This window comes from Phacochoerus africanus, chromosome 9 (assembly GCF_016906955.1).
Source record: "Phacochoerus africanus isolate WHEZ1 chromosome 9, ROS_Pafr_v1, whole genome shotgun sequence".
Lineage (NCBI taxonomy): Eukaryota > Metazoa > Chordata > Mammalia > Artiodactyla > Suidae > Phacochoerus > Phacochoerus africanus.
The window spans coordinates 33044027-33069288 of NC_062552.1; the positions used below are offsets into that span (position 1 = coordinate 33044027).

The 25262-nt window shown below is 39.3% G+C and overlaps 1 protein-coding gene across 5 annotated transcripts in view; it reads left to right on the forward strand.

Annotated features, from left to right (window-relative positions):
* Window positions 1–25262, forward strand: part of MAPK14 (mitogen-activated protein kinase 14) — a 69639-nt gene that overhangs the window by 30742 nt on the left and 13635 nt on the right. For 3 of the 5 annotated variants that reach the window (XR_007137037.1, XM_047796085.1, XM_047796088.1), the window contains exons 3-9: window positions 922–980; window positions 10788–10899; window positions 11822–11851; window positions 12145–12192; window positions 13678–13792; window positions 14419–14490; window positions 23322–23401. Coding sequence is in view for 4 of the 5 variants with exons in the window: in XM_047796085.1 (XP_047652041.1) it covers window positions 922–980; window positions 10788–10899; window positions 11822–11851; window positions 12145–12192; window positions 13678–13792; window positions 14419–14490; window positions 23322–23401 (516 nt within the window). In the remaining variant the exon portion in view is untranslated. Of the gene's footprint in view, window positions 1–921; window positions 981–10787; window positions 10900–11821; window positions 11852–12144; window positions 12193–13677; window positions 13793–14418; window positions 14491–23321; window positions 23402–24930; window positions 25239–25262 lie in introns of those variants that run through there. The other 2 variants (XM_047796087.1, XM_047796086.1) reach the window with 2 other exon arrangements.

Consider the following 25262-nt stretch of genomic DNA (forward strand, 5'->3'; position numbering starts at 1 on the left):
GAAGTGCTCTTTTTCATGATAATATTTTGAGTGTTGTTTTATTTTACTTGTAGAGCTGTTTATTTATTAGAGCAACATGCTAATGAAGCCACAGTTGTGGGTCAGTTTTCATGAAGGTCATTTGCTTTCATTTGTTGCATTTCAAGATAACCTTAAATCTCACTGTGCATATTACACAGGAATTGTATATCTTGTTTGCCTTCTTAGTGCCTAGCTTTGTAGAAATGAGTGGTCTGGGTTTTAGGAGGAACTGGGGAAGAGGGGGGTGGTAAATGTGGATTAATCAGTGTAAATCCATGGCCAGAAAAATTGCTTAAAGACCATGGATTACTGAGTATTAACTAGCTCTTTGCTTTATCCTTGTATAAAGATAGCTTTTCCCCACATTTTTATAGTCTGATTTAAATATCTGATAATTAAGAAAATTATCTTAATATTAAGAATAGTATATAAGAGCCTACTGAGAGACTATACTGGGGCTTTTAAAATGTCAGTTTTGAAGACTGCATAGTAATTTTTATTGAGTAATAATATGTTTTAAAAAGAAAAGTCGTATTCTAACAATAGCAATAGAAGTATGATTTTTTTCTCTTTGTAATCCTTTGACTGTTGGTGCCTCTTTAAGTCAAGAGTCCTAAATCTTTTTGCTTCCTGATAAACTAATGGCTATATGTGACCAAATTCTAAAGACATGAAGACTTTACTAGTAAAATAGGTTATTATGAAAAGTGATATTTATCAAGTTAAAAAAAACAAAAGCATAATTTGGGTAGGAATTAAGTTGGAGTTGTTAAGTGTACGATGATATAATGTTATTGAACTGAGATAGCAGGGTTTGGAATTAGTTCCTATTAAAATGACTAAGGCCTGATGGGTTAGTTCAGTACCTACTTACTGTTGGACTTTTATGTTCTCTTATAGGTGATTGGTCTGTTGGATGTTTTCACACCTGCAAGGTCTCTGGAGGAATTCAGTGATGTGTGAGTAAATCTTTTGTTTGCCTTCAGAACGTAGGGATTTTTGACCATGATTTTTTATTCTCAAATTGTCTGCCCCAGGAGTTCCCGTCGTGGCGCAGTGGTTAATGAATCCGACTAGGAACCATGAGGTTGCGGGTTCAATCCCTGGCCTCGCTCAGTGTGTTAATGAACTGGCATTGCCCTGAGCTGTGGTGTAGGTCGCAGACATGGCTCGGATCCTGCGTGGCTCTGGCTCTAGCATAGGCTGGCAGCTACAGCTCCGATTACACCCCTAGCCTGGGAACCTCCATATGCCACAGGAGCAGCCCAAGAAATGGCAAAAAGCCAAAAAAGAAAAAAAAAAAAAGAAAAGGCAAAAAGATCAAATTGTCTGCCCCAGCTTTTAAAGGGACATCTTTACATCAAGAAAGGAAATGGAGCCCTGGTTGCATATAGGTTCTTCCATTTCTTTCATCCCACTTGTGTGTACGAAGTAGTGCTAGAAGTGCGTGCTGATCCTTGAAACACTGGATTTCTGTACTGGGGCAAGGGGCGGGCCTCACATGTTTAGAAAGTTGATGACTGGTACTAATTCTTCCAGTTTTGTGGCCATCTCTAGTGTTTTAGCCTGTGACACCCCCACCCTCCCAGAAGGCAGGGCCTGAGATTCTTAGGAACCAGCAGTTGGGGGCTAGGGAAAATGAAACAGGAAGGGAGAGAAAGTTGCGATGATGATACATTATTGAGTTGGTCACCATTTGGGCAGCTGGGCTGAAAACTGTCAGGATCTTCTAGGAGGCTGTTCAGATGCACCTGAGATGGGGAGCATTTTATCCACTGGCATTTATCCTGACTCCATTGGCAAGGTTGCCCTATGGGGCGTTAATGCCCTCGTATGCCCAGCTTGCACATATGTAATTTCCCAGTATCTGAATTAGCATAGCTGCCTTCCATCCCCAATTCACAGATTCTATACCGTGAAGGAGAAAGACCACCATCAATTCAGAGTTCTACATTTTGTCCTGTTGAAATTTTGGCATTCCCAACTGGAAAGGATGACTGTTGTGGAAGGATTACTCTTGTGAAAGTCCAAACAAAATTGCAGATCTTGGCTGCTCTTCGTTAACCTCTATGCTCCTTTGTCCCCAATGCTGAACTTAACCAGTTTCTCCCCAACCTTGTCATGGGCTCAGTGTCTCCTATCCTTATCCTCGACTGAGCACAAGCACCATTTGCTCACTTCTCAGAGAACAGCAGGGGGATATGTTTGAGCTTCTGTGCTCTGCCTAGTGAAAGGGGAAAAGAAAAAAAATGGGAGAAAAAAATATCAAATGGAAAAGGAAGGAGGATAAGTAGCAAAATTTTTCCCACCCTCTGCACTTAGTTGAAACACAATATGACAGAGTAGAAGATGGGAGAGGAAGGATCTAAGTGTAAGAACTCCCACCCCCATTAACCTTGTTCCTGCTAATGAAAGTTTAAGAATCAAGCAAAGGAAAAAAAAGCAATAACTAAGAACAGCTGTGGTTCTTGAGCCCTGCTTGGCATTAGGACGTGGAGGCTTCCAGAGATTACTGCCTGGATGCCACCCAGGCAGGGCTATGTTTTTTGCAAGTTGTTGAGCCCTGCTGTAGGCTGTGCTTAGAAAGAGAGTACTGCAGAGTGATGGCTTTTTCCCTTAAATTTAGTTCATTTATTGTTTACTTTTTTGAGGTTTTTTTTTTGTTTTTGTTTTTTTGTTTTTTGAGCATCTTAGGTTTACAACAAAATTGAGAGGGAAGTACAGAGGTTTCCTTCTTGCCCCTCTGCCCCCACCTCCTACACACACATAACTTCCCTCATTATCAACATCAGTCACCAAGAGTGCTATATATTTTTTTTTAACCAAGAATGAACCTATATTGACATACCATAATCACCCATAGTTTACTTTAGGATACACTCTTAGTGTTGTACATTCTATGGATTTACACAAATGTGTAATGACATATCATTATAATATTGTACAGTGTACTTTCACTGCAGTAAGAATGACGGGTTTTGATATTTTGTCTAAATGTAGGGAAAAATACTGAAGTAATGTTTGTGAATTACTTTGGAAAATATTTGAATCAGAATTAAGCTTTGGAATTTCAGGTGTGATGAGGATTGACTGAAGAAAGGGATTGATGATTTGCTGACCTGGGCATGGACTGTATTTTGTTTTGTTTTGTTTTGTTTTTTTTGCCATTTCTTGGGCTGCTCCTGTGGCATATGGAGGTTCCCAGGCTAGGGGTCTAATCAGAGCTGTAGCCACAAACCTACACCACAGTCACAGCAACGCAGGATCCGAGCCCCTTCTGCAACCTACACCACAGCTCATGGCAACGCCGGATCGTTAACCCACTGAGCAAGGGCAGGGATCGAACCCGCAACCTCATGGTTCCTAGTCAGATTCGTTAACCACTGAGCCACGACGGGAACTCCTGTATTTTGTTTTAATCAGGCATATGGAACTGGATTATGAACCTGTTTTTCCTATGTGCAAGTGTCTTTCAGAGGTTAGGTTTTATCCTGTTGTAGTGCCTTTGGCTCCTTTTCCATTTGAAAGCCCATTGATTACATACCCACTGAACTAAAGTTGCATTTATTTCTTCATTCAGCAAGTGTATTTGCTGTTGTCTGTCCTCTCTAGTTTGTAAGCCCTGTTACAGCAGGGAGTTTTTCTTCCTTGTTGAGTCTTTAATAATTAGAGATTTTCAGAATTTGAGAGAGATGAACTGAATTGTATGATACCACAGATAAAATTGCACACATCTTAGGTCTTTTGGGCTCTAAGTTTCTTCCTAATCACATTTTTATTGATACAGAGCTGTGAGTATTATTTCAGTTTGCTCACCCTTCTTATAGGGTAAATACTGTGATAGGTTCTATATAAGATGTCAGAACTGTAAGAGCCTTCAGTTGCACACGGTCTCACTAATGAAATGAAGTATAAATGCTTACCTAAAACAGCTTAAAGGTCCAACTCAAATCTGCAGGGTATTAAGTGATTAAAAATATGAGAGAAGCTTAGTGGAGAAAGCCTCTAAAGAAGGTATTGACTGTTTCTGAAGAAACAAATAAATAAGGATGAAGTGTAGAGGTTGAAACCTATTCCAGATAGTCAAAGAAATGAAGGAAATTTGAAAGGTATACAGAAAAAGAGATCTGTATGGAATGGAGAATAACTTGATTTTTCTTTTGTACCTGGATAAAACTTGTTAGTAAATTCTGATTTTATTTATTTATTTATTTATTTTTGGGTGTCGGAGGACAGTTGTTTTCCTGATATAGCTAAAAGGCATTATCTATTTGGAAATAATGCTTTTCTCCATCACTGAAAGAAATTCCCAGTCTCATTGTTTAGACTTATTCTTTAAAAATAAGTCAAGTGCTCAAGGTAGGTAATAAGGAAGAGAAGCAGTAAGTCTCAGAGAAAGATGAATGAGTTAACTGTATTAATAAATGTAGTTTATTTCCTTATCAGAGAGGTCTCCTGAAATGAGGATAGAGAGTTGGTAAAGCATACAGATGTTGTCACTGACTCATATACAAAAGCTAAGCAAATTACACATCCTTTAAGAAAATAGCATTCCTTTTTGTCTGACATCATCAATAAGATGCCCTCTTTTTTCTCAGATTAGCTATTGTAAAAAAAAAGGTAAAGAAGCTTCAAGATCTAGCTTTGAGTTTGAGTCCCTCAAGAAATCTTTCCCTGATTAAATCCTTCCTAAGTCTGGGTTGGAGCCTCTCCTATGTGTTCTCCAGCACCTTGACATTCCCTTTTATAGCTCTAATCATGCTCTGTTATGGTTATATGTTTATATATGCCTTCCTCTCATCTAAATTCTTTATCTATTGGAGTTCCCGCTATGGCATATCAGGTTAGGGATCTGGCATTGTCTCTGCAGCAGCTCGGGTTACTGAGGTGTGGATTCAATCCCTGGCCCAGTGCAGTTGATTAAGCATCTGATGTTGCTGCAGCTGTGGCATAGGTTGCAACTGCAGCTCAGATTCGATCCTTGCCCAGGGAACATCCATATGCCGTAGGTGCGGCAAAAAAAAAAAAATCCGTGTCTCTTTTTTTCCATTATTGTACTCCCAGTGCTCAACAATAAATATTTGTTGATGGAATGATTGAATGAATGAATAACCTTGCGCTGTCTTGTTTATGACTGGTTAGCAATCTAGTTGTCTGATAGCTTGCCCAGTGCATTCTCTTTTGACTAGTTTTTTTGTTTTTATTCTGTAATGTAGATCATACGGTAGAATACTGAATCTGGTTTGTTTGATGCTGGTAATGTAGAGGGCACCTTTCAGTAGTCTTTATTTCAAATGAGGTGAATAGTTTGTGGTGAAATAAGCTGGCTAAACTGCCTACCTGGCTGCTGAATGATGCTTTTGCCACTTACATTAGAATAGTGTGATCTGCTTACCAGATAAGATCTTTGGCATGAGTATTTTCATAAGATATGCCATTGCCTGGTCTTAACTAGTAATGCTATATGAGTTGTCCTGGGTCATTCAATTCAATTCACTGGTAATTGTGTGCCTAGTATTTCCTCAACAGTGTTTTAGGTACTTTAAATACTATAGAGAACAAAAAGGAATCTCGTCCTCCTTAAACATTGTACAGATGGATAGCAATTAAACAATGAGCATATAAAAAGGAAATCTGATAGTATGTTAGCAGGCAATAATGCTATGGACAAGAAGAAAAGATAGAGCAGGGAAGGGGAATGGGGAGTGTGAGAGATACAATTTTATTTTATTTATCTTTTTTGTGTGTGTCTTTTTAGGACTGTATCCGCCGCATATCGAGGTTCCCAGGCTAGGGGTCCAATCGGAGCTGTGGCCGCGTCTGCGACCTGCACCACAGCTCACGGCAATGCCGGATCCTCAACCCACTGAGTGAGGGCAGGGATTGAACCCACAACTTCATGGTTCCTAGTCGAATTCGTTAACCACTGAGCCACGATGGGAACTCCCTTTTTTTTTTTTTTTTGAGACATACAATTTTAAATGGGGTGGTAAGGATAGCTCTTATTGAGAAGGTGAATTTTGAGCAAAAATTTGAAGAAGTAGAAGAATTGGACTTGTGCTTATCTGGGGGAAAAGCATTCCAGGCAGAAGGAACAGCTAATGCAAAGGTCCCGAGGCAGAAGACTGCATCCTATGTTGGAATTGCAGCAAGGCGGGGCTGTCTGGCTGGAGTAAGGAAGCTAGTGTAGAGCCAAGTGAGAGCAAAGAGAGAAGTAGAAGTGAGAGAGCTGATTGGAGACAGGGTATTGGATTACCTAGGGCTTTATCTGCCCTGGAGGGATTTTTGTCTTAAGTGAAATGAGAAGGCTTTTGACAAGGAATAACATGATCCGTTTTTCATTTTTACAGAATCACTGGTGTTTTCAGAATAGGCTGTAGTGAGTCCCAAGGATCATTGGATGTATTTCAGAAGTGTGTGGTTACAAATTGTCCATCCCTGTGATTGTTTTAAAATGCTTTGTTTAAATATGGAAATTTTTTTTGCCCTTTTTGATGATTGATTTATAAAATATGGATGACGGTATAGAGACAACAAGCTGTAGATAGAGATTTTTTCTACATAGGTTTTTTTCTGATTGTATTATGCTTTTTAGGGGGAAAAAAAGGCAGTAAGGTAGGAGTTTTGACAATTGTTACCCAAGAAGCACTTAATAAATGAAGCTCTAAATAGGGTGCTGTCTAGAGTACTGAAAACCCTTGTAGAGTACTGCCTTTTTTCTGGTACAGTACATTTTACTTTGAGAAATGATTTATGCTCTTTATAGTATGTTTAATTTAATTTAATTTTTTTTTGTCTTTTGTCCTTTTTTTTAGGGCCGCACCTGCAGCATATGGAGGTTCCCAGGCTAGGGGTCTAATTGGAGCCACAACTGCCGGCCTACACCTAAGCCACAGCAATCCAGGATCCGAGCCGTGTCTGAGACCTACACCACAGCTCATGGCAACACCGGATCCTTAATCCACTGAGCAAGGCCAGGGAATCAAATCCGAAACCTCATGGTTCCTAGTCAGATTCGTTTCTGCTGTGCCACGATGGGAACTCCAGTTTATTTAATTTTAAAGGAGACCCGTATTCACAAGAAAAGTGAAAAACAAAATTTATATCATCAGGAGTTCCCACTGTGGTACAGTGGGTTAAGGATCTCACCTTGTCTCTGGTGGTGCAGGTTCCATCCCCATCCTGGTGCAGTGGGTACAGCCACAGCTGTAGCTCGGATTCAGTCCCTGGCCCGAGAACTTCCATGTGACCAAAAAAAGAAAAACGAAAAGATTTGCATTGCCAGGCTATGAAATCATCTTTTCAGCCTTCAGCCTAATAAAGTCCTACCTACTTAATTCCTTTTTAACGATGGGGGAACTAGGTAGCTTCCCAACTGTTGGTCAGATTTGATTATTTGAGATGTTATGAACCCTGACAAATAGGCATGTCTTTACTAAAATGGAATTACTTTCTAGAGACTTAATATGGGGCTATCTATTAATGTTTCCTTTGGGGACTGGCTTATTTAAAATACGTGCACATCTACATTTTCCTCCCACCCCCTGTTCACTACTTTTAAAAGTTGCTATGTCTTTCATAAGCATTCAGTAACTTTGCATGACACTTGCTTTTTGTCCACTGTTGCAAGATTTATTTTGAAAAACGTTTCCTTTCCATATGTGATGAGTTGGAATTTGACAATTGACTGCCATAGATTGGTCTTTGGGCTTTGTGGATACAACATGTAGTGATTAGGTTAGTTCCTGCAAGACAGATCTGCCGTGAACAATGTGGTTCAGTTGATTTAATTGGAGCCTAGCAGCAATGCTTGATAGTTATTACTATGTAGACTGATTAATCTTACATGCTTACATAATGTCTTGACAGTCTCTCTGTACGTCTGGAAGTCTTACTGATAGAATGGTTGTGGTCTCTGATTTAGAGGGGATTTGAAGGGAATTACGCAGTGGTGGACTGTTCTAACTGTAAGCATGCTCTCTCTCAGGCTGTGCAATCAGTGGTCTTATGGCCGTATAGGATTTCTTAAGTTACTGGGCATAAAACTTAGACTTGAAAGTACTGTGTTTGCTTTGGTGATACTGCTTAAAACCTTTGTGAATGAGCACAGACATTAGAGAGTTAAGATTTTTTTGTTTTATTTCAAGATGGATTAAGATAGATTTTTAGGTAGGAATCATCCAGAGCAATGTTTCCTTTGTTTATCTTTTCCCCTTAAAAATCATTTTGAGGAATTCCTGTCATGGCTCATGACGAATCTGAGTAGCATCCATGAGGATGCAGGTTCAATCCCTGGCCTCTCTTAGTGGGTTAAGGATTTGGCATTGCCGTGAACTGTGGTGTAGGTGGCAGACTCGTCTTGGATCCTGCATTGCTGTGGCTGTGGCATAGGCCGGGGGCTACAGCTCCAATTTATTCCCTAGTCTGGGAACCTCCATGTGCCGTGATGCAGCCCTAAAATAAATAAATAAATAAATAAATAAAATAATTTTGAGAGTTTAGGGGATAATCCTTTTACTATTCATTGTCATAAAATATATTTGCAAAGCAGTCTTAGAAAACAAAATTGGATTCCCTCTTCCTTAACCTGAGCCTCACAAATTGTCTTAATTGGTATTATGGATATGGTAACCATTATCCCATTTTCTGTGGGGGAAGCCCTGATTTCATGATATTAACCTGTTATTCATAACATCCTCATATTTATGAGATTATGTATCAATTTGGGTTTAGAAAATACAGTGACTGTGATTGGGATGGAATATTGTAACATTTATAACACTTAAAATCAGTCATTCTCTTGACTTAAATTCTGTCAACTGGAAGAATTTGGAGGCAGTATGGGCTGTGATTTACAATCATGGTCTCTGAGATCAAAAAGTTTTGGATTCAGCCCCTGACATTTCCACTCTTAACCTTGAGCAGGTTATGTATATTTGCTCTGTCTGTTTCCTCCTCAGCGAAATGGAAATACTGGTGGAACTTACCTTATAGAGTTGTTGGGAAGAGTATATGAGACATGGCATAATAAATGGTGCTTGGCACGGAATAAGCACTAGTGCCTTTGGTTATATTATGCAGAGCTTGGAACATCTCTTAAATCAGAACCTTTATGAGAACATTTCAAAAAGTCCAATATACTCTTTAAATGACATTTAGAGTCCACCCTTTCCTCAAGGCAATATAAACATGCAAGTTTTAAAAATATGAAGTGCTAAAGTCTTACTTAAGTTTACATCTATGCTAAGTCCTGTTGCTTTTCATGAAACTGAGAACTGACCATAGCAGTCAAACAGAGAAATTAAGAAACAAAAAACTTAATTCTTTTTTGAGAAAAGTAATAAATATAATTGTGTGTGTGTGTGTCTGTATCTGTGTAGAAAGAGGTCATATACATATATAGTCATATAAGGCACTAATAGTATATTTAAATTTACCGGCCTGGTTTCTTCCAGATTTATAAAAAAGTAAAAATAGAAGTGAAGTAAAAGCAGCATTTTTTTATAGCTCAACTGATATACAGTATTATTCAGCTTTAGGAATGGATAATGATTCTCACAGTAGATAAAACCTAACCTAATTTTTAAACTTCAGCCTCTTTGATTGTGGTTTTTATGTTCCCATAGCCGTGTAATACAGTAATGAGTGGGTAAGGCATTGCATCTAGAATATTTGTGGTGAACCTTTTGGACTTGAATGTAATCGTTCCCTGATCTTGCAATGTGAGGACAGTATAAACACCCAGCAGCACATCTGTGAGGAGGAGTTCTAGAATGCCCCATCTTGCAGATAAAATGTGTTCCTCCGGGCTTTAAAGTAAATGCAGGAATGTTGCAGTGAACAATATCCTTTTAACAGTCATTTGTGAAAAAGAAGGAGAGCTATAATTTGGAAATTTAAAGATACTCCTATTTTAAGTTGATTTACAATGTTGTGTAAGTTTCTGGTGTACTTCAAAGTGATTCGGTTTTATATATATACATACATATATACACATGTATATACACATATACACAAATACATATATGTATTCTTTTCAATTATGCTTTATTATAGAATATTGAATAGAATTCCCTGTTCTTGTTGTTTGTCTATTCTACATATAGTAGTTTGCATCTGCTAATCCCAGACTCCTAATTTATCCCTCCTCCCTTTCTCCTTTGATAACCATAAGCTTGTTTTATATGTTTGTGAGTATGTTTCTGTTTTGTAAATAAGTTCATTTGAAGATACTCCTAGTTTAGAATCTACATCTTGGAGGGTAAGGTGAAAATATTAGTGGTGGATTTAAAAATATGCCCATACATTTAGTTATACTGTGTATTTCTCATACAGTAATAACAAAATTAAGAAAACTGATACTAATGCATCTATCATTCTAATCTCTGTCTTTGCTCTTTTTCCCTTTAGAGAACCTAGGAAAAAATGTCAAGTGGGAACAAGTATAAAAATTTTTAGAGAAATGCACTATAGGTGGTAAAATTAGAATAGTGATGTTGAGGAAGTTCCCTTGGTGGTTCAGAGGGTTAAGGATCCAGTACTGTCACTGCTGTAGCATGGGTTCGATCCCTGGCCTGGGAAATTTCACATGCTACAAGGGCAGCCAAGAAAAAGAAAGAATAGTGATGTTGAAAATGACCCCCCCCCCAGTAGGTGTTAAGCTTTTAGCTGCCAGTATGGTACTTTGAGTGGACTTCTAATCTTTATGAAGGTCAGAGCTTTCTTAGGGGTTCTGGATTATTGTGTAACTCTCCATTAATTTCTAGGTACCTGGTGACCCATCTCATGGGGGCAGATCTGAACAACATTGTGAAATGTCAGAAGCTTACGGATGACCACGTTCAGTTCCTTATCTACCAGATTCTCCGAGGTCTCAAGGTACAACTAGTAATTAGTAGTAATTTTGAAGAATGAATTCTCCCTTTCCCCTCTCCTTTCTGTTTTGGGCTAAAGGGAAGACAAAACCTTTCTTACAGAAAATTTCAAATACTTATAAAATCACAAGTGCAATCATGGTATAATGAACCCCTTTGTTTACTAAGTGACCACAATTACCAATATATGGCTAATCTTATTCCCCTAAACTCTGGATTATTTTAAGGAAAGTCTAGACATCCTATCATTCCACCCATCGATACTTCTGTAGGCATGTCTGAGAGTTAAGGATTCTTCATTATCGCATCTAAACAGTAGTGATAAGTTCTTGGTATAATCCAGTATCTGGTCAGTGTCATGGTAAAACTTTAAAAACATCCTCAAAGGAGCCAATTTATTTGTGGCTGGGGCGAATAAACAGTGTTTTTAGGTTAAGCCACCTTTAACATTTAGCAGCTTTGAGTCCTTGTCTCAACCAGAGAGGAGGTTGAGAGCTCTGTTTCACTCATGCTCCAGCTCTGTGAATAGAGCTGATGGTATGGAAATCATAGTTTTCATAAATGTACAGACTACTGGAGTTCCCATCGTGGCGCAGCGGAAACAAATCTAACTAGGAACCATGAGGTTGCAGGTTTGATCCCTGGCCTCGCTCAGTGGGTTAAGGATCCGGCGTTGCTGTGGCTGTGGTGTAGGCTGGCAGCTTGTAGCTCCGATTTGACCCCTAGCCTGGCAACGTCCACATGCCACAGGCGTGGCCCTAAAAAGACAAAAGACAAAAAAAAATGTACAGACTACAGCAATTACCTGTTCTGATTTCTAATTCTGCTGTTAATAGCATTTCTTACTGACTCGTGAAAATGTACTTCAAATAGTAGAAGGTTGACGATAACTCTAACTCATTTTTTTTTCTTTTGCTTTTTCACAGTATATACATTCAGCCGACATAATTCACAGGGTATGTATTACGTTTTGATTAAATTATTTGGGGGAAGTGCCATGGGGAGACTGGCAAGATCCTGCTCTAAGCTTACTTTGATTGCAACTTTGCCCTAGGTTTAAACAAATTAAAGATGTATAATTTTTCCTTACTTGAAGCTAATCATGACTGGATAGTGACTATAGAATGGAGATTGTGTCTTGAGAGTGGGATCAAGTCTTACTTTCATGTTTAGATCTTCATCATCTTTAGGCAAAGAATTTACTCTGTGTCATAGAGTTGATCCTGTCCTCTCTGAACTTGCTTCCTAGGACCTAAAACCTAGTAATCTAGCTGTGAATGAAGACTGTGAGCTGAAGGTAAGATGAAGTGACAGTGGCAATTGTTTGTTTCACCTTGTAATTATATGTGTGACCAACCAGGCAAATTTATATAGGGAATGGGTTTATAAATCCATGACTTTATCTGAAAATTCATGTTGTCCTTAGGCATGTCATCATCAGACTTTGAAATTTAAACCATAGATTTGATAAGCTTTAGTTTAAGTGACATTGGAGGTGGCATCAGGTGTCTTGTTTTCATTCTAAAATAATTAAATTAGAAATTTAATAATACATTCATTATAATAGAGGAAAATTATAGTATGACTATCAAGTAAGCAATTCTCTGAAAGAGATAATTATTAGATTAAATCGATTTCTGAGAGGAAAAAATGGCAGAAACCCAGCTATTTCAAAATAATTCAAATAAGAGATAAATTGTCAATAAAGAGCAAGAAACTCTGGAATTTTTTGTTTCATTTCTTTTTATTTTTTATTTTTTATTTTTTATTTTTTTTGTCTTTTGTCTTTTTTGTTGTTGTTGTTGTTGCTGCTATTTCTTGGGCCGCTCCCGCGGCATATGGAGGTTCCCAGGCTAGGGGTTGAATCGGAGCTGTAGCCACCGGCCTACGCCAGAGCCACAGCAACGCGGGATCCGAGCCGCGTCTGCAACCTACACCACAGCTCACGGCAATGCTGGATCGTTAACCCACTGAGCAAGGGCAGGGACCGAACCCGCAACCTCATGGTTCCTAATCGGATTCGTTAACCACTGCGCCACTACGGGAACTCCCATTTCTTTTTTTAACTCAATTTTTTGGCAGCATAACTTACATACAATAAAATGCATCATTTTAAGTGTATATTTGACAAATTTATATATCTGTGTAACCACCACATGATGGTGAAGAACATTTCCATCGCTCCCGACAGTCCCCTTGTGCCCTTTCCTATCCAGTCCCCACCCCTCTACCCCTGACTCTGGCTTAAGACAACCACTGATCTGCTTTCTGACACTATAGAGTAGATTTGTCTTTCCTGGACTTCCATATAAGTGGAATCATGCAGTATTTGTGTGTGTATGACTTTTGCTTACTGTTACTGAGATCCATCTGTATCATGTGTATCAAGAGTTCATTCCTTTTTGTTGCTGAGTAGACCCATTTTGTGACTATACCACAGTTTGTTTATCCATCCACCTGTTGGTAGACATGTGCTTCAATTCCAATTCAGGGATACGGGAAGCTACTATGAATATTCATGTGCAAACCTTTGTGTGGAACATATATTTTCATTGATCTTCAGTAAATGCCTAGTGGCATTTTTGTTTTGCTTTTAGTAATTTCATTTTTTTAAGTTTTTGCTGTGTTCCCCATGCATGCTAAGCATGGGCCAGGAAATGTGTTTATGAAAGTGCTGTATTGTTCTCGCTATTTATAAGGCACTACAGGTTTTTTTTTGTCCTGCTTTACCAGTCTTATGAGTTAGACTGTTGCAGTGCCTGACTTCTCTTCTTTCCCTTAGATCTTGGATTTCGGACTGGCCCGGCACACAGATGATGAAATGACAGGCTATGTGGCCACTAGGTGGTACAGGGCTCCTGAGATCATGCTGAACTGGATGCATTACAACCAGACAGGTATAATTTGCATTGGTTATTTAGGGCCTTGTTAATACCATGCTGGTTGTATTGGGGTTTTTAAAATCAACAAGAGGAGTGGAAGGAGATACTTTTATTCTTCCCTCAGCGATCCTTTAAAGTCCATGGATAGAACTATATTTCACTTGCTCAGATACAGTGAGGGTTTTTATGTACAGCTCTCAAACTTGGTGATTTAACAGTTAGCTTTTTGCTTATTTATATTTGCAACATCTTCTCTCATATTCTCTGAGTAATTCTACCTGAAGACACTGGGTTCATAATTTTAACCCCTTTACCTGGGAGAATATTACTGCCAAGTATTATTACTTTTGAGAATTCACCATTTATACCAATAGGAAACCTTTGCTCCTTTATGAACAGCTTATTTTTCTTGCCATAATTATGTTTTGACATAGTCCACCTATGAAGCCTTTTAATGCTGTGAAAGTCATTAATTAATAAGTAAATAGGCTTATTTATTTATATAAAAATCAGTATGATTGTTGAACCTCAGATGTCTTAAATATTAATTATAGTATGTCACCCTTGGTTATAGTTCCATTTGTAGCCAAGTATATGATAGTGACATTGTACACACTTTTATTTCTCTTTAATTTTGCCAGTTGATATTTGGTCAGTGGGATGCATAATGGCCGAGCTGTTGACTGGAAGAACATTGTTTCCTGGTACAGACCGTATCCTTTCAAAAGTTTTGGGTTCTTGTTTCTTGTCTGTATTTTAGTGATCACAGAAGTGTATTGTTTTTACCTATCTCTAAGAAAGACTTCCACATACTTGCTTTTATAGTCCTTTGTGAGATCTGCCCTCTTGTTGACATTCTTGCCTTGCCAAGAAAGAAGCTTCAGTTTACTTCTGTGAGTTGGAAAAATTCCTCATAATCTGGAAAACGCTTTAAATCTTCCATATGTCATCTCTTTTGCAGCAAGTCCCTTATGATATTAATCTTCCCACAGCCATCCTGCAACCTGAGGGTATTGGTGAGAAGTTCTAGACTCAGTGGCTAGTTTAGTCTACTTCACCAACACTCAGTTAGTACAAGATACCCATTTATAAGTCAGGGGTATCTTGCTTTTATGTTTGGTTTACATATTAAAAAGGCTGTATTGGCTCCTTGTAATGATACGCCTGCTGACTTGTTTTGTTGTTTAGCAACAAATAATAAAAGCAAGAAGTGATAAGGTCACCCTGCCTTGTGCCTTTTTTCCCCTCAACACGACTTTATTTTTATCTCAGATTGTAGCTGAACCTTAATTTACTTCTAGACTTATTGTCTAGTTTATGGTTTATCATGGCCCCTTTATTTTAGGCCCTTTCCTATCTGCTGCATGCCCATTTCACCTGTGAGTTGTTGTAACTCCTGTCAGTTCCACTTGGGCAATATGTTTAAGCAAGAACGAATTTTGAAATACCTGTGTAGAATTAGGTTTGAGGATTTTTGTAAAATTTGAGTAGCCCTCACTAGGTTTGGTTGGGCTATGTTCTGTGATGGTTGGAGCCCTAAAAGCTGTTTCAGCCCTTTGTCTAAGCACATGCACTGAGTTTTTAAACCAGAATGGCATACTCGCTTGCAGTTGGGACATGACTTATGTGGCGACTGTGATATTCATGTTACCTCTCCACTTATTGTGTCTTCTGCTAGAGAAAATGTGCTTTCCTAGAGAACTGAAAAAAAACTCTCCCCTCAGGTAAAGCTGTTTATTTCCCTCAGTATTACTAAATTGATATCGGGTATAATCTCTTTCTATAGCTCACCATGTTGCTCCTTGTTCCCAGACTCTAATGTTTAATACCTAGTGTTTCTCCTTTATCCTTATACCTGTTTCTTAGCAATGTGGTCTATGCCCTGTAGTCCAAACAAAGAGAATTAGGGAAAGTTTGTGATTTTCCTTTTTTTCAGGTACATATCTCAGAGTCCTATTCTCTTTTTTCTTTTTCTTTTTTTGCTTTTCTTTAGGGCTGAACCAGGCTAAGGGTCGAATTGGAACTACAGCTGCTGGCTTATGCCACAAAATAGATTTTTGAGCCATACATTTTATTTTACTTTAAACTTTTTGTTCTGTGAGAAATGCCCTTGGTATTTTGATAGGGATTGCAATGAGTCTAGATTTTCTTGAGTAGTATTCTCATTTAACAATATTGATTGTTCCAACCATGAATATGGTATATCTTTCCATCTGCTTGTGTCACCTTCATTCTCTCTTAAAATTTTTCAGGAGCTCCCATCTTGACTCAGTGGTTAACGAATCTGACTAGCATCCATGAGGACGCAGGTTTGATCCCTGACCTTGCTCAGTGGGTTAAGGATCTGGTGTAGGTCTCAGACATGGCTCGGATCCTGGATTGCTGTGGCTGTGGTGTAGGCCAGCAGCTACAACTCCAATTTGACCCCTAGCCTGGGAATCTCCGTATGCCATGGATCCGACCCTAAAAAGCAAAAAAAAAAAAAAAAAAGATTCAAAATTTTCATACTAGTCTTTTAAAACTCCTTAGGTGTGTTTTTGGTTTTTGGTTTTTGGTTTTTTTTTTTCAGCCACACATTTTTAAATTTTACCAAAAATCTAAAACAATACCGCTCTTCTTGTAATTTCTTTTGAGATTATAGTTATTTTAAATAAAAATATATTATTTGTGCTAAAAAAAAAAGAGAGAGAGAGCGCGAGACTATCCTTTTCACATTGAGTGAGCTTGGCACTCTTGTCAAAAATCAGTTCTGTTCCCTTGGTCTATATATATATCTTTATAACAGTACCATACTGTAGCTTTATAGTAAGTTTGAAATAATGAAATGTAAGTCCTTCAGTTTTGTTCTCATTTTCAAGTTTTGGTTTGCTTTGCTTTGCTTTGCTTTTTTTGGCCCTTTGGGCTCCCTTCTATAATTCCATGTGAATTTGGGGATGGGGTTTTCCATTTCTGCAAAGAAATCTATTCAAATTTTGATCAAGATTCTGTTGAATTTTTAGATATTTTGGGTAGTGTTGACATCTCCGTACCCTTGAATATGAGCTATCTCTCCCTTTATTTGGGTCTCCTTTAATTTCTTTTAGGAGATGAGTTTTTCACCTCCTTCATTGAATGTATTTCTAGGAATTTTCCTAGCTTCTTTTTGGCTAATCCCAAACTCCCAATCCATCCTTCCCCTACTCCCCTTAAGATGCTATTTTAAATGCTTTCTTAATTTCCTTTTCAGTTTGTTCATTGTTGATATGTTGATTTTTTGTTTGTTGATCCTGCAACTTTGCTCAGTTTGTTTATTGGCTCTAGTAGCTTTCTTGTGGGATTCTTTGTTTCTATAGGGTCATGCCATCTGCAAATAGAGATAATTTTACGTTTTCCTTTCCAGTTAGATGCTTTTATTTTTTTTTTTTTCTCTTATCTGATTGCTCTGGCTAGAACTTGCAGTACAGCGTTGAATAGCAGTGGTGAAAGCAGGCAGTTTTGTCTTTCACCATTGAGTATAATTTTAGCTCTGCTTTTTTGTAAATATTCTTTATCATGTCAAGGAGTTCTCTTCTGTTCATAGTTTTATAAAAAAGTGTGTTTATCTGAATTTTAAATTTTATTAGATTGCATTTAAATTTAATCATATGTGGGAGTTCCCATCATGGCTCAGCGGAAATAGATCTGACTGGTATCCATGAGGACACAGGTTCGATCCCTGGCCTTGCTCAGTTGGGTGAAGGATCGAGTGTTGTTGTGTCTGTGGTGTAGGTTGGCAGCTGCAGCTCCAATTTGACCCCTAGCCTGGAAACCTCCATATGCCACGGGGGCAGCCCCCCCCAAAAAAAGACAAAAAAAATAAATAAAAATAAATTTAATCACATGTGATTACTGGTATTGGACTGTGCAGGTTTAGATCTCTTTGAGGCATTCTCCTATTCTGTATCTCATTTTTTTGTGTGATTTAATCTTCTTGAGAGAATCTTTTGTTCCTAGTTGTTAATCCCTAGAGTTCCCCTAAAGATAGAAGATACACTAATTTTTATGTTAAAGCTAATTATATCTTTAGGTTAGAAATTATTCTTGTTTGCGACTTTGCAAAAACTCTTCTACCTAGCTCAAAAATTGGATTTTTGTTTTGTTTTGTTTTTAAGAATGGACCCCTTCCTCCTAAGTCTACTTGATTGGGTATAAATATCAGGTGGACGCACCTGAGGCAACTTTATATTAGAGGCAAGTGAGTATACACACTGTCTTTTCAGGTCTGTGTAGGGCTAAGTTACTTCAAAAACCATTGGTTCTGAAAAGAGTGAGTCAGTCAGAAAACATTATTACTATTGCTAAACAGTCTGCAACCTAAGGAAGAGAGAAAATGAGTTTTGTAGCCCAATTACATGTTAAACACTCTTTTCTCTTCCAGAGATCACGGCCTTGGCTTACTGTTGTTTTCCCTTTCTAGGTAATCAAATGAACTCCCTTCACCTGTAAAACTTTTTCCCCGTTTTCATTTTAATAGAAATGTTACTCTTAAGCCATTAACTGGCTCTTGTCATCAGCTTGCTGCCCTACTCTATCTGAATTTTCTTAGTATATTATATTTGCTCCTTAATTCTAATTTATTTATTTCTTCTTTTGATTACTTTAAACATTTTATGAACTACTGCAGACATACAAAAGGATAAGGAATGGTAAATGAACACCTATGTTCATATGACGCAGATTATGAGATAAAAGCTTGCCAGTAGAGTTAAAACTTCTGGTATACCCCTTGTTGTCACATCTACCTCTCGCTTCCAAACATTGGTTTCAGATTCTAGCTTTCTTTTTTTTTTCTTTTTTTTTTTTTTTTCTTGGCTGTGCCCATGGCATGTGGAAATTCCCCAGGTCAAGAATTGAACCCATCTCACATCTGTAACCCAAGCCACAGCAGTGACATCAGATCCTTTAACCTGCTGAGCCACTAGGGAACTCCTCTCATGTTAAAAGAAGTTGTACTTCAGACACTAAAAGCAAGGGTCCTAATAAATGTTGAAGAAGAAAAGTATTTTATTAGGTTATTTGCCTTTTCTTCTGTAACTTAAGACTTTATTTCCCCAGAAAAGACTAGAATTCTCAGGTTTGTCCACCAACCTTAAATACCTTAAGAAATTGTCTTTGTGTGACAGTGTAAATGATTGTTCTGATGCCCACACAGAGAAGGAAGCAGGCTAAGTCCCACTCTAGTCCATCCCGCCTGTGGTTAGGAGGAGTTCCTACCCTCCACTGGTCAGCGTTCCAGCTTTGCCCCATTTGAATTTTTTTAGTCACAGGTAGGTTCTACAAATAGTCCTTTTATTCATTTTCAACTCTCCAACCTGCAGAGGTTTCTGAGGAGTTGCCTAGAACACTTAGAAGTGAAAAGAATATCCCTCTTTTACTTTCCCTCTAAATACCCTGTTACCTTTATTTTTTTTCCCACACCTATTCATTCTCGATGACTTTTACTTTTGTTACAAAGGACCTAGTTTAAAGAGTAATATTTTGGGGGGGGGGCACACCTGTAGCACATGGAGGTTCCCAAGCTAGGGGTCCAATCGGAGCTCTAGTTGCTGGCCTACACCACAGCCACAGCAACTCTGGATCTGAGCCGTGTCTGCAATCTACACCACAGCTCACGGCAACGCCAGATCCTTAACGCACTGAGCGAGGCCAGGGATTGAACCTGCGTCCTCATGGATGCTAGTCAGGTTCGTTAACCACTGAGCCACAACAGGAACTCCTAAAGCGTAATCTTAGACCTAAGTTGTTGATTTAGGAAGACTTATGATTTAAATTTAGCCATTGTGATCATTACTATTAAAGCACATTTTTCACTAACAGTAAGAATATCTGCTATCTGGGGGGAGAGTGTCAAACCTGTTAATCAGTAAGGATGGCTTGCTGTGGAAATAACTAATTGTCATAATATGGTAAATTTTGCTTTGCTCTGCTTATATAGCTACTTGAAGCTCCTTGGTCTTAATTGCCTGGACAAATTGTAGTGATCATACAGGAGCTGGTATTATTGGAAGACTGACTTGTATTTCAGTGGATTTGCCAGCTCTTGGAGCACCTATGGTGGCTTCTTCTGAGGTTTGCGTGCTTTGACTTCCTTTGTGCAAGTGCTTTTAGCTCCTAAGTAGATTTTAACTTTCCATTGTGGGTTTACTAATCTCCTAAGTATTGGCAGTCATACTGTACCAGCCCTCCTTTCCATCACCCTTAAACTTTCATGCACTCTGTTTGTGTACTCTTTATGTTGTAAATACTTCAGGTGGAGTGTTTGCATATGAACTGAAGCAACTTTTCTTGACTTCTTTTTTGTACATAGACTGTCCGTTAGAGTATGGTCATTCTTGATTTTTGAGGGCAAGGCAGAGGGGTGAAGCTGAGTTGAAAAGCACATTACAGGAAATCTTTTCAAGTTAGTATTTATTGAGCTATTCAGCAGAAAGTGCTGGAGATAAGATGGCAGACGGCACTGTCTTCCAAGCCAGAATGATCATAGTCAGCGGGAAGTGAATGACAGGAGTCACTTGAACAAGTGTCTGCTCTCTAATCAAGACAGAGTGATAAAAATGCTTTAATAGAAGTATAAATAAGTTATTGAGAAGAAGCAGAGATTAACTCAAACTCAGGGTAGCCAGAAAGACTTTATGGCAGAGCTCTTGGACTCTTGGACTTTTGAAGAGTAAATAGGGAGAGAAAAAGTAGGGTAGGAGGCGAGAATGTTTATGATGTGGATAAATAAGAAGTTGGAAGCTTTAACGTGCCTGGAATATGTGGTATGAGTTGAAACATTGAGTGCATTAGGAATAATATTTGAGAGAGAGTCAGAAAAGAGGCTGGATGCCAAATTAGGGAAGGCCATGAATGTGAGGCTTAGGAACTAGAGTGTTATTTTTCAGGCCTGAGATTGTTTTGTACTGGCTGAGGTGAGAGAAACACATGGGGTCCCTGAAGTCATTGCTGTAGTGTCCCATGTGACCAGTGGGAGTGGCATATGTCTCAAGTATGTTGGGGTGAAGTTAAGGCAGTTGAGAAACACAGCCCAGAGTCTTCTGTCTTCCTCAGAGGGAGTGCGAAACCTGACTCATTTTCAGTAGTCAGAAGTCTAAAACAAGAGTGTCAGTCTCCACAGCGTTATTTCTAGAGATTAATTTTGATGCGTATATTGTAAAACTACCTGTTTGAGAATTTAAGTAGTCCATTTTTTTTCACGTTATGTGATATACTTTATTTTGTGGGATAGCTACCAAGTTAAATTTGTTCCTTAAGAATGTGAGGGAACTAAATTTTCATAAACTGAATCATTTTAAATAAGCAAAGATGATCCTGTACTAAGATTATTGTAGTACAGTTAATTTGATGTTATCTGTCCCTGTTCCCTGCTCAGTCTCTGTTAATGTACGCTTTAAGATTGTTTTCTGGGAGTTCTCATTGTGGCACAGTGGAAACAAATCTGACTAGGAACTGTGAGGTTGTGGGTTTGATCCCTGGCCTCGCTCAGTGAGTTAAGGATCCGATGCTGCCATGAGCTGTGGTATAGGTTGCAGATGCGGCTCGGATCCTGCATTGCTGTGGCTCTGGCGTAGGCTGGTGGCTGCAGCTCTGATTCATCGCCTAGCCTGGGAACCTCCTCCATATGCCGCAGGTATGGCCCTAAAAAGCCAAAAAGAAAAAAAAAGATTGTTTTCTTGACAACACCTTGAAGAAATACTGAAATTTTAACATTAAGAACACATTGATTTTTGCCGTTCGCAGATAACAAAGTTCTCCATTCTTAATTCAGAAATAACTTCTGTGAGTGGACTTGCTTTTAATTATCCTTGTTTCCTATAGAATGTAAGTTGTTTGGGTCTAGGATGGGGTTCTGCAAACCTTTCTTGAAGGACCAGATGGTAAATATTTTATACAGTTTCTGTTGTAACCAGTCTGTTCTGCTGTGTATGGTGAAAGAAGCCATAGACAGTATGTGAACCCATGGCCCAGCTGTATTCCAACACAGCTTTATTTTCAAAGCAGGCAACAGGTTAGGCTTTGCTAACTCCTGTCTAGAATTTTCTTGCATTTAGGCCAGTTTCATATCGGGGGGTGGGTGGGTGAAGGGGAGAACAGGGCAAGATATTATTGCATAACTAATTCCTGTAACTCAGGCATCTGTGGCTCGCAGAGGTCATTGGTTTTAAGTCACACTATACTGTTTTAGTATGTATAGTCATAAACAGGAATATTTTCTTCCATTCTCTCTCCTCTCCATCCTGCTGTACCTTCTCATCTATTTTGAGGACCCACCATGCAGCAGGTGAACGGGTAGGGCAGCCCCTCTCACAGAGCTGCAGATCCTAGAGGTGACAGACACAGGAGGCAAACACAGTAACAGATTGTGCTGAGCACAGTGCTGTTCTCAAGGTTGTGCTGGGGGGCAACAGGGAAGGGGGTGGGCAGAGTTTCTTTGTATAGAGTGTTGGGGGAAGCCTCTCTGAGGAGAGGAAGTTTAAGCCGAGGCCTGAAGTTAAGAATGCGCTAATCATGCAGAAAAGCCTGACAGAAGAGGACAGTCATCCTCTCCCTCTTTTCCCCTCATGCCAGTATAGACTGTGGATAAACTGCTCACATTTTCATAGGGAATATTATTTTTTTTTCATTAGAGTTGATTTATGTGTTGTGTTAGTTTCATAGGGAATATTGAAAGCTATTTTTATAAGATTTTTTTTTCTCTCCTTTTAGCTTTTTAGGCAAGGCTAAAAGCAATAACACATGGAAGGGTTTTGTCTTCTGGTTAATACATGCACACACGTAGTGAGTATACGTAGAAGAGTTGGCTGCCACAATAAAGGTTTGGGCATTGTGACCTCTCATTTGGAGCTTTTGTGGGGTGTGAGGTTTATTGATGCATTGAGAAGGGTGAAGCCTCTGCGTACTGCATTAACGTGGAGCCCTCTGCTGGCCACCTGTCACCCAGTTCTCTGCCTCCACAGCCAGTATGCGCAGAGAGGTTTTCTGGAGGACGTGCTCCAGTGGTCAGGCCCCTGTCATATTACAAGCTCCATAGGTCAAGCCTTAGGGGAACATTCCCAGGTAGGCTCGTGCATCCCTCGCTCCTCTGCTCTCTACTTCTCCTCTGTGGCTTTGCTGACCACCACTCTATGCTTGACTGGCCACTGATGCTTTGGTGGAAGGTAAGGAGACAGGTGTGGTCTGAGCATGTGGACTAAGTGCAGCTTTTGTGTTTTCACTTGCTACCTTTGGCAGCTAAGTACCCAGCTAAAGTCGCCTCACTTTCCTGATAGGGGATGTTGACAGATGCACAAAAGGAATATAAGTTGGATACGGGTGTGGTAGTGTTTTGAGTCTTTGTACAGGAGGAGCATGTTCTACTTGAAGTGACCGTCCTGCAGAAGCCTTGACCTAAGTGAATTCACCGTTTTGGCTTGGTTTGGGGTTTAAATTTTTGTTATTGGGTTATTTTGTTTGTTTTATTTGTTGTTTGTTTGTTTGTTTTCATTTTTATTTTGTCCCAACATTTTCCTTTATAGTCCACCATTAGATATTGATCAGTTGAAGCTCATTTTAAGACTCGTTGGAACCCCAGGGGCTGAGCTTTTGAAGAAAATCTCCTCAGAGTCTGTGAGTTGATGCTTTGATTGTGATTATCTGCCCTGTGGGGAGCCTCTGCCACTTGCCTTCCATCAGTCTGTACTTTGACCCGGGTGTGTTTGTAAGCACATGTGCCCTTTGTGTGCTGATTTCTGGGGTGGGTGTGTGTGTGTGTGTGGTGTGTGTGTGTACATACATGTACCTGGCTGTGCACATGCATGAGTGTGTTTCATTTTCTCACTATCTGGGTATATAATTCTAGATCATGGGAGCTTGTATTGGGCGGTTGTATCCCACCCAGTAAATGAGATTTGAGATTCTAATTCATTCCAAGAGATTAATGAAAAATGTGTTATTTCTATTCTCCAGTCATGACTTTCTCTTCCTCAAAGTTTTACATATACTCAAGGGCTCTTTTCATCTTTTGGTTAGTGTTTATTCTTAGAGCATGAGCTTTGCCATGTATTAGTCTAGTTTTATCACCAAAAGAATGAAATGTGCATCATCTGCACTGACTTGCCCTTTTACGGAAGTTACTTGCTTTGTTTTAGAATAGAGAGCTCACACCTCCTGTGTAAGGAGGTCTATTCCCAACAGGGGTCCCTCTCTCCCCTGTCTCCAGACTGTCGGAGGTAACAGCCCTGCTCCTAAAACCTCAGATTCACAGGAATAGGTTGTAAATCTTTCCTCCCACCACCTGCCTTTGTAATTACAAGTTTGACTAACCTGAGAAAAAGCTTTGGCACTAATGTTTTCCTTCTAAGCAAGGAGAAGCCATGGGAATGTGACTCTGGCTTACTTTGGTTCTGACTTCCTACTGGTGGTCATTTTCTTGGGCCATAGACATGAGAGAAATCATGTAAGCTCAGTCTCTCTCCCTTTTCCCTTCTGTCTGCTGCCAGGCAGTTGGATAAAAGGAGAAAAGAGCCTTGGAGCCAAGATCCAGCTGTGCCTTCCTGGATTCTCCTCCCAGCATTTCTGACCGAAGGGGTCCTTTTGCCCATTTGGAAAGACTGCTGAGTACCAGATGCAGGCTTTTAATTTGTTTCATTCATTTATTTAAGAGAAGGAAGCAAAAGCACAGAAAGGCTGAGCCTTGCTGAAGTCACGCACTGAGTCACTTGACAGAACTGAGCATAGATCCCAGATGTTCTGATAACATGATCTAAACTTTAATCTCATGTGGTTGCACGCTGTTTTAAAAGTCATTGTCAGGAGTTCCCATCACGGCTCATTGGAAACAAATCTGACTAGTATCCATGAGGATGCAGGTTTGATCCCTGGCCTTGTTCAGTGGATTAAGGATCCGGTGTTGCCATGAGCCGTGGTATAGGTCACAGACGTGGCTTGTATCTGGCGATGCTGTGGCTGTGGCATAGGCCGTCGGCTACAGCTCTGATTCGACCCCTAGCCTGGGAATCTCCATATGCTTCGGGTACGATCCTAAAAAGACAAAACAATAAAAATTAAAAAAATAAAAGTCATTGTCAGAGTTATCAGCCACAGTGTCTGAAGAAAACACACTGAAGGAGTGTTTTCTTTTGCTTTATCAAATGCAGAAGCCGTCCTGGAGTCAATCAAAGAAGATATGGAAGGATGCTTGGAGAGGGGGGTGCTTTTTGTTTAAAATGCATTTGCTTAGAAAGATTGGCCAATAGAGAGGACTCAGGGGCAAGGGAGTGGGGTCGAGAAGGAGCTTGGTTTTTTAATGACTAGTGCTAATGAGACTGAGAGAGCAAATTAATTCCCTGTCTGGGGATAGCTACTAGCAGCTCTTGCTCAGTCTTGTCACCCACCCTCAACAATATGCCCTGTAGATATGTGCTGTTAGTCACAGGAATATCTAAAAGAAAAAGCGTGGGTAAAATGATAGCTTATAGCCATCATTAAT